The 19536-nt window shown below is 44.6% G+C and overlaps 1 protein-coding gene across 4 annotated transcripts in view; it reads right to left on the bottom strand.

Annotated features, from left to right (window-relative positions):
• Nucleotides 1-19536, bottom strand: part of AUTS2 (activator of transcription and developmental regulator AUTS2) — a 183179-nt gene that overhangs the window by 46138 nt on the left and 117505 nt on the right. For 2 of the 4 annotated variants that reach the window (XM_069614764.1, XM_069614766.1), the window contains exons 2-4: nt 10519-10990; nt 7298-7557; nt 3136-3377 (exon numbers count right to left, since the gene is read on the bottom strand). In XM_069614764.1, coding sequence (XP_069470865.1) covers nt 3136-3377; nt 7298-7394 — 339 coding nt within the window. In that variant the 5' untranslated portion in view covers nt 7395-7557; nt 10519-10990. The remainder of the gene's footprint in view (nt 1-3135; nt 3378-7297; nt 7558-10518; nt 10991-19536) is intronic. The other 2 variants (XM_069614767.1, XM_069614765.1) reach the window with 2 other exon arrangements.

Below are 19536 nucleotides of genomic sequence, written 5' to 3'. Positions count from 1 at the left end.
GGCAGTGCTTGCAGTTTAGTCTCATTGGCTTGAGGCAATGTGGATCCTTGGAATGGATGGGAAATGTGGAAAATGTGGGCTACTAAGAAAAGCCCCACTCGCAATATGAGCATGAGTTGAACCCTGCCACCAATCGATCACTAAACTAGCAATTAATAACCAATCCATTACATTATGTGGTAACCCATGGGACCAACCACACATGAGCTTAACTAATGAGACACACCTGTGTTTATTGAACTCAATTTGGTGATCTCGTAATCTGACCAATGTGTACCATAAACTGTGTAGGATTGTGGTAGAATGACCTTTCAACACGTGTTAAGAGTTAGAAGCACACTTTTTCATACTTTGAAAAGGCTGGGAAGTTGAACATATAACTGGGCTGAAAATACTTCATTTTCCATTCAAGGCTGGCTGGGTCAACCTTGTGTTTTTCAAGAAATGTGCCTAATTTTGCAATGATTGCAACAGTGCTCAATAGTAAATGAGCATGACTCTTAATTATGATTTCATCACTCCCTCTATGCCACCTACAATTACTTTTGATGGACCAATAGCCAGTTGAATAACAAAGACAGGGGGCAGTACTATTTTCAGTGATCGAACTGAGTGGGAACAGTCGGGAGCGGTGTTCCACTACTTGTATTTTTTTCTGTTTACCATTCCTCTACTTTTTACGACCATATTCTCCATTCTATATAGAGTATTTCTCCGTTCATGTCCCTGTGCAAGTGTAAAGTTGTAATAGGAGCCTTAGTTACTAGTCACTTAGACTATTGCAGTGCCCTGGCTGCAACACCTTGTCACATGGTGCAATATGATTCCGGCCAGGGCCAGCCTTAGGGCGGGGTGAGCCGGGCTCCCACCCAGGGTGCCATTATCCCCCCAGGGTGCCAGCTCGGGGGAGCCTTTCAAGGGCTACCCAGAGCTGGCGTGGTGGTAGAAGTGTCCATTTGAAATTAAATGCGCTTGCTGGCGCCCTATTAAGATAATTACCTACCTGCTCCGGCATGGGAGTGGGGAGATAATCATCTTAATAGGGTGACGCTGCACCCTATTGTTAAATGCGCCCCCTCCCGCGAGCGCATTTAATTATTTAAAAAGGACAACTTCTCCCACCAACGAAAATAAACATTTGGCGCCTCCACCCCCTCCCCCCAATTGACATGGGGCACACATGCACACTGGGGCGCCAATTTGTTATTTTTTTACCCAGGGCGCTGCCGCTACTAAACTGGCAATGCTTCCGCCTACCCTCTCCCCTGCCGAGACAACAGTTCCACTACTTTTTTAGTTACACTTCTTCCACTGATTATTTTTTCAAATGTCTTCTGGGGTGAGCACCCATGTGCTTCCCTCTCACTCCTCTGAACATCCTTAGTAAACATGCAGTCCCTGGCTGCATATTTGTAACCTGTACATTGGTCCCCTGGCAAAAGAGGTTGTGCACCCCCGCTTTAAAGTGAACGCTTGAAGCCAGCAGAAGCAAGGGAATGCCCTGGAGGTGCGATCGCATAAGAACTGAGACCCTGCTGCGTTAGTAAGCGGCAATGGCGGGAAAAGCAATGTCAAATCTTTTAATGCTGGAATTTCAAAGACACACTGTGAGGTAGAAGGGATCACATTTTGAAAGGTATTTGTCAAACTGTAAAGGGATCAAAAGCGAAAAGGAGTTACTTTGCAACCTCTGCAACCCTCAAATGCGCCCAGATATCCCCGGGTTAAGGTGCGCTATAGAAATAAATAAAACAAACAAACAAACAAACTTTGCTATTCCAACATGGCGGCAGCTAAAGTGCACCCCTTTTCCCAGCGCTTGCTTTAACGATCAGCCGAGGGAATGGAAGACAGACCTGCACAGTTAAAAGAGGCAATATGAAAGAGTGACTTTTGCTGCCTTTCTCCATGCATCAGGGCAGTTTTATGGCATAAGTAAAACCAAATTGTGCACGTAATGCATAAAAAAGACATTTTTATGGCAGCCCTAGATCTGTTTTTCATACAAAATGTAGTTTAAAAGATGAGCCCTATAAAGCTTCTGGCACATCCCATTAAAATGCGATACAGCTGCAAAGAAAAAGTAATTTGATGAGGCCAGTGCAAGCAGATGTGAGATACAACTGGAAAGCCAGGCCCTTCAATTTCTTTTGGATGCAGACAGCAAAGCTTTTTCGCCGTACTCATTTTGAGAGTGGCCAGTCATCGGGTGGTCATTCAAGATATCTTAACAGGAATCTATTGATTGTTTTTGCGGGGTGCATTTTTGTTTCAGCAACACAAAATGTTGAGCTACTTGTAAAAGAGAGCGAAGGTTACAATCCCACCAAATGTGTCCACTATGCCATTAAAACCCTGGTCAGTTGCCCAATCCTTTCCATCTATCACTTCTTGGTTTTCGCCTGAAGTAGGAGAGGTGTTCCCTATATGTGGATGCCGTGCGTGCTCGGCATGGGACCTTAAGGTGCACCTCCCTGAAGAATCCCCAAAAGTCCGAAACATGTATGGTGCAGCTTGCGCTCCTGCACAGAGGTGGCGTGGGCTAACAGTTCAGATTGGAATTCTCCCTTTAATGCAGTGTCAAGACTAACTTGCATAAGATGGGTCCCTTTCCGCTGTGGCAAAGGTGAGCAGGAAAAGCTGAAATGCACTGGTGCCCTGAGGAATCCTCAGTGGTTAAGAAACAATTTATCACACAGTTCTAGCCATCAGCTTTGGGAGATCCCGGCGGTTTACAAGAATGTCATCGGTGCCAGCAGGATTAAATGAAGCTGGGCACAGCAACATTCAATCCTGTGCCAAACAGATCCGAGCACAGAACACATCGCTGAGCAAAATGGCCTCTGGCAAAGAGGGATCTCTGATGAAAGTATGCATATCATTTCCAAGAAGATCTATAATAAAGGACACAAAGCGATACAAAGACAAACACATACAATCGGCATCTTTGGCAAAATGTACTACAGACCCATATGGTTTATTCATCGAAAGCCATTTAAAATGGTTATCTTTTCCCAAATTCACTAGCGGATGGAATATTAGGGTTGCTTTACAAATTCTTCCTTCATTTTTAACACTACTCAACTAAAATACATATGGCAATAAAAAAAAAAGGTATGTTCTACTTATCCTCACATTTCTGCCTGGGGTACGCACCATAGGTGGTGCCGGTGTGGGCATGATGGCCGAGGGCGGGATGGCGTGTGGAAAAGGCGTGAAGGTGTGCTGGTGGGTGTGCTGGTGCGTGTGCTGGTGCTGATGTTGGTGCTGGTGGAACTCGGTTCTCAGGTAGGGTGGCGGGCCCAGAGAAGCACCACGGTCTGCACTTTGCGAAGCCAGAAAGCGCGTGTTCAGTTCCTGCCGAAGAAGGTCTCGCTCTGAAACAAGCAAGAGGTGAGACATTGATTACTGCCATCCTTGGTTTAACATATTCCTTGTGGTCCAGCAACCACCAGGAACATTGCCATTTTTCAGTGAACATTTGCCAATTCTATTATTAATTCCATTTTAAAAACAGATTTCTCTTAGAGGGGGGCTTGGGCACTTTCCCTAGTCCAAGAAAACGTTGCACTCATATACCTACATAACTCTGTGGAGTCTTAAAAGACACTGGAGGATGCAAGAGCAAGAATACCCGATCTTCATATATTCTTCTGCACTACCAAGCAGACACTACTTCCCACTGCACCCTTTTCAACATCATGAATGCGCGGATCAGTGTTTCATATCATACACATCGACAAAAAAAAGTGTGCTTTCTTCAGTGTCTTTCAAGCCAACCCAATGACGACCTGTAATTGGGTGATACAAGGGTTTGGGTCTATTTGACCTAAAACATTTGACCTAATCACATTTGATCGAATTTATTTGATGTTTTTTTCAGTCTAAAATGTGGGGGAGAACCCTGCAACCTCCCTCCCCACCTCCCCTCAACCTTATCTATACCCTTACCCACCACCATACATATATTTAGTCGACATTGACCGAAAAATGTTTTAGGTCAAATGTTTTTAGGTCAATTATGCTAATACCGATGCAAGCTGAATGGTTGGTGCCAATTAGGATAACTTGCATCTGTGGAACGATCCTATTTTGAGCCAAGCTTTATCCATGTGCTATAATCATTTCTTTCGGATGAAATAATGAAGAGCCCATCGGTTAATAGACAGGATCGGATAATAGACAGGAGAGGCTTTCTGACATTAGTAGAGATGGCGGAAGGGTTTAGATGCTAAATTGACATTGGTTATGGCCACGGAATCCAAAGCATCAATTGTCAAAAATGTATGGAAAGACAAACTAGAACCAATATGGCCTTTTGGGACTCGAAAGGGGAGCGGCTCAAACCTGGGTGTAGCCTATATTTTTACCAGAGTCAACGTATCCCATGAGTCCACCCACTGGACTCATCATACGTCGCAAAGCAGCATGATGTCCCATCATTGGCCCTGCCATAGGGGTGAGTGAGTCAGAGGCACTTGGGCCCCAAGGGCAGACTAGAGCTCGACAATACAAGCTGACACCCAAGCATTAAATCTAAAAGGTTGGTTATCTGGTGCACCAGAGTGTATACTGATGCTGGTATATGAAAGTACCCTAGTGTTCTTCTAGAAGGTATACATGATTTTTACATTTTTTTAATATACAAGCAATGCATATGGGTGTATTAACCCCGACCACCATCACTGGTAAGGTAACTCAAGCAAACCACCCTGATTGGCTATGACTAGTCAGCTCCTCCTTGGGTGCCATGAATGTGATGCTTGTGTATAGTTAGGCCAGGCACTATTCATATACACGCTTCTAGAGATGAGAGAGAAAGAGACGCACAGTTTAAGGTCTGGGAAATGAAGAAATACTGCTCCCGGCATGTTGTTCTCCTGCTTTGGGAAGTCACCTAGTTAGGGTATCTATGGGCAGTGATGCATTTTCATCCTTTCAACAACCAATTTCACATGGGTTTATTAAACGTAGTCCTGGGTTCCTGATCAGTCACTTCATAAAGCTGATTTACAGCAGACCTTACACCCATCTTCCTAAACCACACACAACTATAATGCCCCACATGGCATGTACCTAAACCCCAGAGAACCATCATCACGTGGTTCACATGAAACACTTACTAAAAAGGCTATTCTGTCTCTGAGTACTCTCTCTGCTAGAATAACTAGGCCTCGTCCTTCTTGAAGACAAGGTGTCTGCTGGCCATGTGATCTCCTGGGCCACAAAATGATATAACAGTGACTTGAAATTTCAGGAGAGGATTTTTAAGACACATGGGAATGGCAACAGCCAGAGTGTAGGATCATTCATAAGCATCACAATCCCAGTAACTGATAATGTGTAGAAGGAGATTGACATTGTGAATCATTGGCTACATTCCACTTGCTGACCAACACCCATATAACCATTTTTTTGGAATGTGTTGCGCTAGGCACCTAGCAACCACCAATGTTGCAGCGTTCAGTTTCAAATATATGTATGACATTTTTGGGTATCCTTAGGATCCCCCAACCCCTCGAATCCCGCCTCCCAAAGACGTCAGCTCGTATGATTGCATGGATACAAACAAGCAGTTTGGACCTATTATTAAAGCAGATATTATCTCTCTGGCCTGTTTTCAACCTTTGTACAAGGAAGACTGTTTAGTCAGGTCAGTATCCAAAGACCAGCCTCTCTAAACACATCACCCATTGAGGTGATCATGGAATTGGAGTGCTTAAGATATGACAGAGCAGAATGTTGAAACAAAAGCTATGCGCAATAGCTCCAGCCAACCAAAGCCCATCTAATGATGGTGTAAAGTTCCCTTCTACTAGTTCGCAACATAATCAGCAGTATGTGAAAACAGGCTAGTTTGCTCATTTGTGCAGCCATGTTCAAACCTCTGGACACTACTACATAAGGTGATTTTTATTCATGACTTATTTTAAACATCCACAAAATCATCTAGAGATTGTGGCAGCTGCACACCACTGGGTCTTCTGACGTTTGCTCCAACCATGCTGTGAAGTCACTTTGCTGAAAATGTTGGAGGGGATAGGGCATCTAAAGGAAAGGGGCCCCTTCCAAATGAGGGGGACAAAATGGAGTGCCACGAAAGTTGGGGGGACAAACATCCTTGACTCCCCTAAAACGAAGCCCATGCAACCATGTGTGATTGTATCAAAACCTTCACGTAATTCACCTGTGAGCTCAATACTTACTTCCAAGACATAGGAATATTCAAGCGGGCCATGGTCTAAAGCGAAAGCATGCAACATATTCATTTCTGCTGCTGCCATAACCATGTCCCAAAGAATACATTGGGCACTCAACTAACTATATGCCTTCCCGAGAAAGCAATCTGCACTAATATGCACCTGCAGGCGGAGAATTAAGCAGAGAGTGTTTCCAGCAGTTTCTAAAGAAGAAGTTATCTGGCCAATAAGTTAAACCAACCAAATGCATGAAGTATATCGCTGGTATTTTTAGAATGTTATTTATTTATTTATTGTATTGTTCGTTTACAGTATGCTTAACACCAGGGAGTGGTTCTAAACTCAGGAGTGGGATTCGAACCTGTGTTGCACCACCTTGCCTTGTTTCCAAGGCCGACACGTTGCCCTTGAGCTATCCTACGCTTTTACTGGTTTATTGGATACAACTTCAGGCTGTCTATGAAGCAGAGGTGGGATTCATTTACATTCAGTCATTAGAATGACAGCCTATTCATGAATTTATTAGGCAATTTCTGTACCAGCCATTATGTGTCGACCAATGGGGTTGAGCAGTGTACTTCGACTAGTTTGGTTTTCCCAATGGAAGGGCACACCTCTTAGGTATTCTGGTGAAAACAATGAGGGCCAAGATCAAAGACACTTTTCACTGGTACACCTGGAATGGTATCAGCACCAGGACAAACACTTCCCTACTGAAAAAAAACAGAACACTATTCTTTTAATGTCTATTTACCCCCGGTCAGTGCTAATATGGATCAGACTAAGCAGCAGAGCAAAGTTAGCCCTGGTGCTAAAATGCACTGCATGTGTTTTGCCCTAGTGCTACCACCCTGCAAAACTGCACTTGCACTGGAGCAATGTTTCTGTAATATAGCCCCACATTGTCATGGTGACATGCAGTTGTACCACCAGCCCAGAAGGTGGTGGATTTGAAGGCTCTTTGCCTCGGTGGGCAGAGATATAAACAGCCCCGCTAGGTGGCATTCATTGCGTAACATCGCCCGCAAATTGGGATAACATATCTAACTCCACTTACGCCAAATGTATTAAATCGAATCGCCGCTGCCCGCTCATACCTGAGTAAGTGCTGTTGCCCGTTGGATGTCCTGGAACCTGCAGCGTCCCTGAAGTCAATGGAGGTGGAGGGGGTAGAGCAGCAGGAGGGGCAAACATATTGGGGTGATGCTGATGAGCGGGAGAAGTTTGGAGGGTCGGGGTGAAGCTGTGTAGGGGGCTGTGACTCGGTAAAGAGAGGGGGAAGGGGGACGGTGAAGAATGATGGGAATGTTGGGGTGGCGGTGCCTGGCTTTTGGCTGGAGTGCTGCTCCGGCTGCTGCTGTTTTAAAGAAAGAAAACAAAGCTTTTCAGTAATACATTAAGGACAAAGAAATGAATTAATTTGATGTCTTTGGTTGTTTCACTGAAATTGACAATAATTGTTATTGTAACCCTTGGACTGTTCACTTAGTGCTCTCATTGGACAATCTGTGGGCTATCAGAACCACTATAGCCTGTGGACACTACATTCCAATGTTACTGGAAAAGTGGCTGTAACCCGCAAGACTAATAACTTACTTATACGTTATACTTTCCAGACGGACACTGGTTAATACCACAACCCTTGGGCCTTACAAGACATTGTGGCCCAGTAAATCTTGTTAAACGCTATTGCTACACTCAGGCCTTTAACTCAGTTTTGAGGGCCATATACACCCGATATGGCCTTCAGTTTGGGTCTATGCGCTCAGGCCTTTATCTCAGTTTTGAGGGCCATATACACCCGATATGGCCTTCGGTGTGGGTCTATGAAGATTAGTTAGCACCCTAGGGTGGGCACACAGCCAATCAGATTGCTCAGATCATGGGCAGTACTCAACAGTGTGAGCCCACATTTCGAGCAGCCGGAGTCCTGCATGCCCCGCCCCCAAGCAGCCGCCATTTGTCCTTTATCACATGCTATTCATTACACAAACACTCTTTACTAAATAAACAGTTGGAAACAAAAACTTATCTGAACTAACTATGAATGCGCTTGGATATGACAAACTCTTTTTTTTCTTGTTGATGATTTCACTGCAAACATCCACATTAAGGGACCCTCGCTTCACTTGGGCTCTTAAATTCAGTGGCAGGCAGTAGTGCAGCCAGGCAACGGTTAGGGCAAATTGAGGAAGTTAAAGGCAGAAGACAGCACTCTACCACGACACTGAGCTAGGATACTTATGGGAAAGAATGCAGTGCTACAGCACGGGCCTGCGAGATCTCTCACCTGTGAGGGCAGAGAGTGCCTAAACAACCATTCACAGGAAGCAGTCAAAAGGTACAGTCGCAGAGAAAGGAACAAGAGACTGCCCTTAACAAGAGGCCCCTCGTGATAACGCCAAAGACGTCACTGCGCTAGATGGCTTTCAGGTGGCTCACACCTCCTAATGATTATTTGTATGTATGTGTGTGTGTGTGTGTAACTTGCAAATCCCAGGTTTGTAACTTGATAGGACTACCTAATGGGATAAAGCACCTGCTGAAGTGATCTAAGTATGACCTGCAGGCAACACATCCAGTTCCCAGTGAGATACTGATACATGTTTGCTTGCTATGCTGGGACCTGTAATCACCTCACATCACCTGAAGAAGGTGCCCTGTTTAATTCCTAGCAAAAGTAACAGAATGACATTGTTTCATCCCAGTTATTTTTTCAATTAATTTTTTGTTGAAACATTTTCAATGAAAAACTCATTCAAAAATATTGGGGTGGGGGTAAAGGTATATAAAGGATAGGGGGTGAATAAACAGTAATTAATAGGGGAGCTCGGTGTGGGCGACAATCCCTCAAATATTTTTTTTTAATTCAATGTGTTTAAAAAAACATTTTGTCAAAACACTCATTGAAAAATAACTGGGGATGAAACAACATAGAAACAAAGTAACATATCGGTACTGACCTCTGTGCTTCACTTTTTCCCACCCGTTCATTTGGGAGCAGAGAGACAGCCAATGCATGCCGAGGGTTACGTAGGCGATTGTGCGCAAAGCAAAGGCACATTTGATAGTGGGTATGCAGGCACTTGCAGGGGCATTGGGTATTAGGCTAACACTCATGGCCTCTTCGTATACTTGTGTTAATACAGTCCTCCAGCCCCCCAACATTTTGAGGCTGGCTCCACACCTAGTGGTGGGACGTTAACAGCAGCGTCAGTCCTCCCCGTTGGGTAATATGGCATCAATACTGTTGTCACTACATGGGCGGTGGGAGCCTGTAGATGCACTTACAATTAAACAAAATGATTATTTGCCAATTATTTGAAATACCCAGTTAAGAAAGTGAGAAAAGGCCTGGGAATGTATTGTCTAATGGTATGAGCTAAAAAAGCAAAGTTTGCACAAAATGTTACGTTAATAGCAGACCAGGAAGACTACTTGAATCCTGGAACAGAATACCCATTTGAGTGTCTCACATTTATTATAAAAATGCTACTCTCTTAAACCCCTTTGTGATTCAATAATAATATTTACATATTTGTATACAGTACTTCATGCTGGACCCCTTCCTGCTTCTTAGTACTATAATAACATGTGTTACTGTTACTCCATTTTTCATAGTGCCCTGTTTATCAACATCAAAGGATGAAAGGCTGAGTCACCCCATGCCTGGATTTAAACATGCCTCCTGCAGGCTGAACACAGATTTCCAAGGAGAGCACTCCACTCAACAATTCTTACAACATGAAAAATGTGAATTGCATTTGGCTGCCATTTTAGTTCATGTTCACTGTCTTGTTCATTGAGTTTGGTGCTGCCCCATCTGTATCAGACTAGTAGGCCCTTGGCAGCTTAGGCAGAAAGTGTACGTCAACTGGAATTGGTCTGAAGAATTACTGCTTACCTAAGACACCCAAAGGGCAGAGGGATTGGAGAAGTGCCTCATTTTTTGGGGTGGCATTTTACAGATTTCACCCCTGAAACTAATTAAATGTAGTGATTTGTCTCCATTACTTTTACTTCCACTTTTAATCACAAACCTTTTATCTGACATCCAAATTGAGGACCACCCACTTGTAAAACTGGCCTTGATGAGCATTTCTCTCACTCCAATAAGCGACCCAAGTGAAAAGCCTACAAGATGCCATATGAATTGCAGTTATTAACTTTTTGGACAAGAAAAACAATGGAGGTTTTATAGACCATTCGTTGTGAATATTCCATGATTTCAAAATGCAGCATTAATATCAAATATCATATTAAAAACATGTTTTTTTAAATGGTTTCCGTTAAACTGAATCATGCCTCATGCCCTTACCTTAAGCTGTTTAGGCTTAAACTGCTACTGTTATATGCTGACAGGGGTTGCGATAAGGTCTGTGATGGGGGGCGAGGTTGCACCGGAGGAAGATGAACTGATTGCGCCGGTGAACGCGTCCTGGCCGGTTTCTGAACTTGAGGTGGAGGCGAAGGCTGGAGAATGTCACGTGCCGCAGGTGGGTGTGGTGGCGGGGCAGCCGCAGGCTGCGGCCGTGTGGGAGACCCCGTATGCTCAATCAGTATAGGGACTAGGGATGGGGACTGTGGGTGAGGCTCCAACAGTCGAGGTTGGGCCAACGGCAGAACCTGTGGGAAAGAGTGCTTGGTTGCTACAGGCTCGGGCAGCAGTTCACAGTTGCTGTCTTGGCTCTTCTCCTGGCTCCTTTCTAATCCTGAGACATGCTGGACATAGTCCCTCCTTGTACTTCTGTCGTCATTTGTGGTCAGTACACTGACGACCAGCGCAGTATCTGTGAAGGAGAAGCAGAAAGAGAAGCATTGGTTAGATCACACAAGAAGAGACTTCATGTCCAACACTTAGAGTGATTGATTTGCATACACATGGTTGTCCAACTCCAGGCCTCGGGGGCAGGAATCCTCACAGGTTTTCAGGATATCCCTCATTAATATTCATGAGAAAGAATTTGCATACATTTAGAATCATTGTATGCTAATTTATCTCATGAATATTAACGAAGGGTATCCTGGAAATCCAACATGTTTCCAGCCCTCAAGCCGGATACAGTATATACACATTAGGAAACATGGTTACTCAGATCTGTCACAGCCATCACAACATATTGCTGCTGTGACAATTGAATACTCGCTTAAGCAAATATTTCAGAGAAGTACAAAATGAGAAATGGTTGGCAGTTTGTAAGCATTCAATGCTTCGAATCGTGTCCAAGGAAAACATTATGTACTTGTTTCGAGTAAGTGAGTGAGTGAAATTCTATTTATTAACCAGTTAAATACTTACCATGATATGATAGGATATTTATAACGCGATTAATACCCAGAGGTTTCTAAGCGTGGATTCGGGGATCGAACCTGTGGTGCTCTGTGTCGTCTTGCTTCCAAGGCGAGCATGTTGCCCCTTAGCTATCCTCCCAAGACTGGTCATTTAATGTGCCAAAAATAGATTAGAGAAAAGTTCATTTTGCACTTTATTCAAATGCAGAAAACCTAAACCCTGTTGCCCAACCCAATAACAACACTCTGTTGTAAAAAAATCATTCTAGTTTTTACAAATTAACAAGGACAAAATGTTTTCAAAGTCCACTAGCAAAAGTGAGTTTTTTCCTAAATGTCTAGCCCAGAAAAAGTAAGGATTCATCATTGATATTCTTCTGGGCGCAGCAGCATGTCCCAGCCCCATGGGTGTTTGCGGAGACACGTAGGTGTCCCGGCACTACCCCTTCTCGAATGTGCGTGATTGAAGAGGAGTTGTCGATTTGACACTGTTGTAATGCAGATCATAGATGGTCTGGGTGATGAACTAAACCAACTACTCAATTCTAAACATGATTGTGTGGGTATCTTTCTACACTCAAAGAGTGCAGTGTAAAAGGTTACGCACAGCTAAGAGTGTTTTCGGAGTGCGCAAGGCGGGGAAGAGCGTTTCCATCAACTGCTGTAAGTTGCAAGAGTGCAGTGATCGAAGTGAGCCGGTACGGTCGGGAGCGGTGTTCCACTACTTTTACGTATTTCTGTTTACCATTCCTCTACTTTTTACGACCATATTCACATTCTATATAAAGGATTTGTCCGTTCAGGTCCCTCTGCAAGTGTAAAGTTGGAATAGGAGCCTTAGTTACTAGTCACATAGACTACTGGAATGCCCGGGCCGTAACGCTTGTCACATGTTGCACTAGGCTTCCGCCTACCCTCTCCCGGCAGAGACCACAGTTCCACTACTTTGTTTGGTACACGTCTACCACTGCAGAGAGCTCAGCAATCCCAAAACCCCAATGCTTGCTGCAAAACGATGATATGCACAGAATTCCGAATTCCAGAATCCACTCCCACGTGGTGCACATCATATGGTCGTCGAAGGCTGTAACTAGAAACAATTGTGACAATGATATCACATTCTTATATACGCTTTGGGCCGATTCCTCCCGTAACTAAGCACTGTACTAATAAGTGTCATTTTTACACAGTTTTTTGATACTCAATTTGTCTGGCACAAAGGATGAAAGGCTGAGTCGGCACTGTCGAGATACAAACCTGGAGACTGCAGTCTGGCCCCTTGACTAAGGTGGATGCTTAACTTGCTGAGCTATCCTCCCAGCTACACGCATACAAAAGAGAAGCTTTTTTGGGGTAGTGCAATGTTTCTTTAAACACTGCCTGGCTGGTGTAAAAGAACGGCATGTGACCAAGAGACCTGTAAATACAGTGGACTTAGACCGCACTTACTGTGGCTTGACGCGGAAGCATTAGTTCTGAGTACAGGATTACCATGGTGCCAGGAATGGGATTCCGAAACATTGGGAGATGGTAAGGAACAGAGCCAATAATTATTCCTTTTTCTAAAACTTAATGCAATCGAGTCCGGTATACACCAGCATTAGGCGACACCTGGTGTGGTTGCATGCCTGAGATATTTTATATACCCTCCTCTGCCATTTCTTTAGGCCTTCCGCCGTTTTCCCCACTCCTTCTTCCCCCCCACTATAAATTCCTCCCGTCACCATGGAACTACACCTACACTGCAGGACACCCTAATCTACCCTGGGAATAAAACGACCACTCAAGACCCCTCTACATTCGCCAAACTTTCCATAAGGTTGGGCACTTTTCTTAAAAACAGTATTGTAGTCTCATTTTGAAAAATAAAATAACAAATGACAAGCTCAACGGAACCACCACCATCTTCACTGACTGGCACCTGGACCATTTCCCTCCAATTTAAAATGGCCACCGCCCTTGAGAAGAAGCGTGTGGATGGCAAAGCACGTTGCTGCTGTTTTTGACCTTGAATTATCGGTTTATTAAACGGAGAGCTGGGGCTGAGAGTTTCTTTGTGGCGTGTGGAATAAGACATCGCGGTTTGCCACGCATGCTTGTTGGATTATGACGGATAACGAAGGTATGAAGGATAAAGGATAACGGCTTGGCTTGCTATATCGCTTGCACCCATGAAAGAAGTGGACACGATTTGATATATGTATGTATATGTGTAATATATTACCAGCAAGCTCCACAGCTTGAACAAGCGCTCCAGCATTCCATCTCTCAATTCTGCAGAAAAGGCCATTTATTTGAATTTCATAACAAGGGGTTGAAAGGATCAATTCACAGCAGCCTGGCTGAGCTGGCAGCAAACATAAGATCACACATTTCATCCCTGACAGGACTTAGTCAGGTTCACTACTAGTAACGAAAAACATAAGAAGTACTAAAATCAATATTCCTTCTGACCGTCATTTTGAGATCAGTTACCTTTGCTTTCAATTAACCTATTTGTATTTGAAAGCGGATGCCATATGGCGCAAACTTGGTTGGTAAGAAACGGAGAGCTGTTCATGCTGTTGAGTAACACATGAGGTCAGGGCGGGGTTACAATATGTGTGACAGGGTATGTTCTGGCCTTGGGGATGGGATGTGTTGTGGAAATACAAGGAACCTATGTGGCACCTATGTAGTGACTCAAGAGTAGGGTCTTAAATTCCTTCCTGAACTGCATGTGTGGTCCGATTTGCCAACAGGAAAGGTGTACCAGTAGGAAAGGTCTTAGCAAGACCAGGCCGGTTTCCTGGTTCTTTCCTTCAGTGCCAGTTCAATCATGAGCCTAACGATGGCCTCTCTTCTGGAGGTGCACAACCCAACTGAGCTACAGAGTAGTGCAGCTGCGTAGGCAGGTGTGCAAGCGGTGGTTTCATTAAAGATGATGCAGGCATCCTTAAGGAGTAGACAGGCTGGGATAGGAACGCAGTGCAGTGGCCTTAGGATGGGAGAAATATGGATGAATGTCTTATTTCCTGTGATGCGTTGTGCTGTGGCGTGTAGGGCGTCCCTAAGTGGGGCCAGATGTGTTGCCGTAACACCAGTGAGTAGAACTTTTCCCGCGTCGATGTGGAAGACCAGGGTCTAGACTGTTGTCCTGAGGTCCTCGAGTACAATGAAGAATTTTATCTTTCAGAGGAGGCGGTGCTGGTACCAGACAGTTTGGGCCTTCTGTTGCTGTCTATAGCGACCCAAATTATTTTGCCGTCGGGCTAGGTGATGTGTAAAGCAGTCAAGGTGGATGCCATTTAGTCAACCTTGAACGGTATCGTAGATCAGTGACCGGGTAGAACGCATCCAGTCTCTGTGGGATGGAGGTTCAGACTTTCAGTGCTGGGTGGAGGCAATGCAATTCCTGAGGCATATGAAGATCTGGGTACTGACTTTTGGGTATAATTGTAAAGTACAGAGACTTGATTTATTCAACTGCCAACCCAAATATAACATATTTTTCTCATTTTAAATGCACTAAACCATTTTTCAAAAATTCCTTTTAGTCAAAATTTCAAAATCTATGTAGTTTGAAAATACATTCAAAGATATATTCACTCTCATGAACAAAAGTACAATTTCATCATTCAAAACACGGTGGACATTCTTTACATCGTGGTTATTCCTATAAGCCTACACCAACACTGAATTAAATATTCACAACTTAAGTTGAAAACTTTTCTTTCATTTTCTATATGATCATGTGTTCCTCTTTTTCAGCCCTCAAATTGGCCACAGTATTCCACCAAAAGTCACATTCTGTCCCCACAGTTTGATTCTGACAATAATAATACTAATGACTATTAATATACTGCACATCCAACAAACTGGTTTGCCTCTAGACATTTGAAGAGGTTCTTGTTTCCCATTTCCATGGTACTCATTTTTAGTTTTGGCTATTGAGCTGAAACATTAGAGTACAGCTAGGGAAAAATGGCATACAAGGAAAGATACAACACTTGTAGGTTTTGTTTGGTTATTTACACACCCATTGACTTCCCATGGTCATGTTAATTCCTATGGTCCTTCCCACCCACTTATTGCACCCCTCTCCACCCAAAACACAGACTTCTAGAAACTCTTTGAGCTCACTTTAATCAAGCATTGTCAAACTTTGCACTGAAGTACCTGCCAGTGCTTTTCTAAGTCGTCTTTTCAAAGTTAATGGGCCTCATTACAACTTTGGCGGTAGCACTGCCGCCGGAGTTGCATTTCTTCCGGCACCCGCAAATGGGCAAGAACCGGGTCATGCCGAGCTCGGTGGACCCGGTAATTGCCTATTTGCGGGTGCCGGAATCGAGGGCCTCCAGATCCCCATTCTGACTGAATGGGGATGGGGAGGTCGGATGCACCGACACATACAGAGTTGTGCCGGTGCATCCGACGAGCTCTACTCGCGGGTGCCATTACACCCACCAGGAAAAACCTGGAGGGTGAAATGGCACCCGCGAGCAGAGCACGTAGTATGGCGGTCTGGGAACTACGGTACTGGCATGCTTACCAGTACCGTAGTTCCTGGACCTCCATGCTTGTAATGAGGCCCAATGACTTAATTGGAGCTGTAAAGGTGCTACTGGTGTAATAAAAATGTCTTAACCAGGTCTGCCTTCAGTCACCCGATTTATAATCACTATGCATGTCCTTCAGTGAAGTTGTGTTAAAAACAAGCACTGGCAAAGCCAACAGTTTCGGCATGTGCGTAACAATTAGGCATTTGCCAGCCACTGCTATTGTATGTCCAGGTACTCACACCATTTTGCAGCTGCTACCATAAATAGTCAGTCATCACCTCTATATCAGTTCCTGGCAAATGCCTTTCCCATGCTTGCACAAAGGCCAAAGCTGTTGGCATTGCCAATGCATGTTTCACCTTGGAAGCATGCCTGGATAGAGACCTGTCTCCTGCAGGCCTCTGGCAAAGCGCTCAGTGCAATGGGATATTTCATCACCACATGCCCTGCTGAGACACGTCTCTTTAACCATCAAGGGAGCCATGCTCCATTTTATTTAATGGTGCTCTCAATTCCTGATCCCATTCGTTATCAATGTCCCACGCGGGCCCAACATTGGTTCAACATTAGTCTCTGTGGCAAAGTGGGATTCCCTGCGACATGCCCCCGCCTCTTCCCCTCGAGAAAAATATCTAAATGCAGCATTCCCCAGTGCAGATTATAGCACTTTGTTTGTATGTTCACCGAGTGGTTCCTCAGGTGCCACTCCCTCGTGCAAACTTCCTCGGCTCACACCATGCAGCATTTGCTGCTATTATGTTGTTCAAAACACAAATATTATTTCTATGGCATGTCAATTGCCACATCTGCTTGCTCTGTGGTAAAGTGCCTGCACGGTGTGTTTTGGTGTTAGTGAGGGGGGAGCGGTGGGCAGCAGGGTGTAGAAACAAGGTGGAGAGTGGAAGAGCATTCTCCATTACGTAAAATGAAAATAATACAATGAAAAATGTACCCTCCTTAACTGCAGAATATAAAGACGTAATTCGCAGAGGAGTTCTCTGCCAGATAAATCTTGAAGCCACATGAAACACAGGCACAGAATCATAAGATGACTTATAATTAATCTCGTAGCAACCAGGGGTGGACTGGGAATCAAAAGAGGCCCTGTAAATAATTTTCAAAGTGGCTTGAAATTACACATTTTCAGCAAACCCAACCCTTTTCCTATGAGAAAATGTGGATTTACCACACAAACGAGGCCCAGTTTGCAGAGGCCTACTGGGAAATTTCCAGAGTTCCCTATAGGCCCGTGCACCCCTGTTAGGAACAAACCTTTATCCATCGAATGCATTATTTTTCACTGAAAAAACAAGGGAGGCAATCAAACACAAGATTAAAGGAAAAACACACTGATCAAATGTGATTGTGGCATGCAGAAGAGTGGTGGGTTCAATTACTTAGGCATGTTCCCATGTATTGCCTCCAATGCCGTGTTCTAAGAGGCAGGGTGAAATTCTGATATCATTCCTCCATACCAGAAAGGTCCCACAAGCGCAGCAACTTCAGACAGACCAATCGTCATGATAGACATAGGCGGCAAAGTCTTCAGTCATCTCATATTATCGGATATCAATGACTGGATCACTGAGCAAGCCATCATGTATCCTGCCCAAGATGGTTTAAGGACAGGCTTGTCCACTGTCGGACCACAATGCATCTCGAGTCACCGGATACATATGTGACTGGCAAAAATGTGCTGAATGCAGCAATCCTAGACTTTTCCTTGGCCTTTCACCGGGTGCTGAGAGAGGGGCTCTGGGAAAAATGGACCACACTGAACATTGATCGGCGGCTGCTTAATATCATCAGGGCCTCTGCAACAAGACCACTTCACATGTCCGTGAAGTAGCCGAGGGGCACTAGAAATTAGCTGATCACTGCACTTGATCTTTGTTTTTAGGTAAATGCCCTGCTGCTGCTGATTGCGTTCCCAGAGAAAGTGTCCTTCTGTCTCTGCGAGGTATGTTTGCAAAGGAGAGAGAATGGGTCCTGTTCACCTGAGCACCGGGTTGCTGATTACAAAATAAATGGATTCAATTCAATTTTGTTTACTAGTGCTGTATTTATTGATAGTTGTCAGGCGACACGTGTTTCGACCCTCAGGAGTCTTTCTCAAGGTGTGTAGATAATAGATGTAGACATTGCTGGAGTGGGCGGTATTATGTATCCTGCTTTCGAAAGATCGATGTGACCACAACAGGAACTCCTCAAGCCCATACGGGCACACAGGCTAAAGAGAACCCCACAGACTACTAGGCCTCCACAAGCTCTTACTTTGACCACTGGTCCAGCCATCCCAAGCAGGATACACCGGACCGCCCACTCCAGCAATTATTACCTACATCTATTATCTACACGCCTTCAGAAAGACCCCTGAGGGTCGAAACACGTGTCGGCTGACAACTATCAACAAATACAGCACTAGTAAAGAAAATTGGATTGAATCCATTTAATTTGTAATCAGCAACCCAGCGGTCAAGTGAACAGGGCCCAAACTCTCTCCTTTGCAAATACTTAACAGATGCGCATCAGCAGCTGAGCTAAGCTCAGGGAAAGGTTATGTCAAGAGGCAGGAAGCACGGTTGCCTCTTAGCCCCAGATTTGGTCTGCCCGTGTATCAACAATATGGCAACTGCAGAACACGAGGTTCTTTTTATCAGCGATCAACCAGTGCCATGCTATTGTATGCCGACGCCTCTGTCTTATTGCCACAAACCCGGAAAGCTTTAAAAGCCCAAGAGAAAGCACTTTCATAATACTGCAAAGTCAGTCCTCGGATGCTAAACAATGCGAAATCCAAATTATCATCTTTGATAAGCAGTCTAACCGGAGGAACAACACAACTGGACAGTGAGAGACAATCGAAAAGGTTGACGGCTTTTCACATCTTGGTGTTACCATATCTACCAATTCCTCCGGGCACTCCCACATTTCCCTGATAATTGAAAAAGTCAGGGCCATGTAAGCATTCATCACGAAACATGACAGAAGGTCAAGTCAGGTGTGGATGCAGTTTGTTTTAGCCATATTCTTCGGCCTCCTATTGGAGCCCACATTACCTCTCTTCTGACGCAGCTCCACTGGCTTCCGGTGGACAAGAGGATTCTGTTCAAATCCTTGTGCATGGTACATCGGGCTTTTAATGGCCTGGGGCCAGAATATATTCAAGTAAATTTCCCCCATTACGTGCCTACACGATGTCTCCGCTCTCACTCTGCCTTCCTGGTCAAGGCCCCCCGGTTTAGACTGACGCGTACTGGTGGCCGGACCTTTTCTGTGGCTGCTGCCATGGCTTGGAATGCTATTCCCCTGCCACTGCGGATGACAGCTGATCAATTTACCTTTCGGCATATGCTCAAAACATCTGTGTTCTAATTTTGTTATGGTAGCTCTTTATTCATCCTAGCGCCAGGGTGCCTTTGGGTGTTTGTGCGCTCTATAAATGTGTATAACATAACATAACATAACACATATGGTAGCAGTGTGTTGTATGCAGCAGTGTT

Source organism: Ambystoma mexicanum, chromosome 9 (genome assembly GCF_040938575.1).
Source record: "Ambystoma mexicanum isolate Mex_15411 chromosome 9, UKY_AmexF1_1, whole genome shotgun sequence".
Taxonomy (NCBI): Eukaryota; Metazoa; Chordata; class Amphibia; order Caudata; family Ambystomatidae; genus Ambystoma; species Ambystoma mexicanum.
This window is presented reverse-complemented; position numbering and strand designations above follow the sequence as displayed.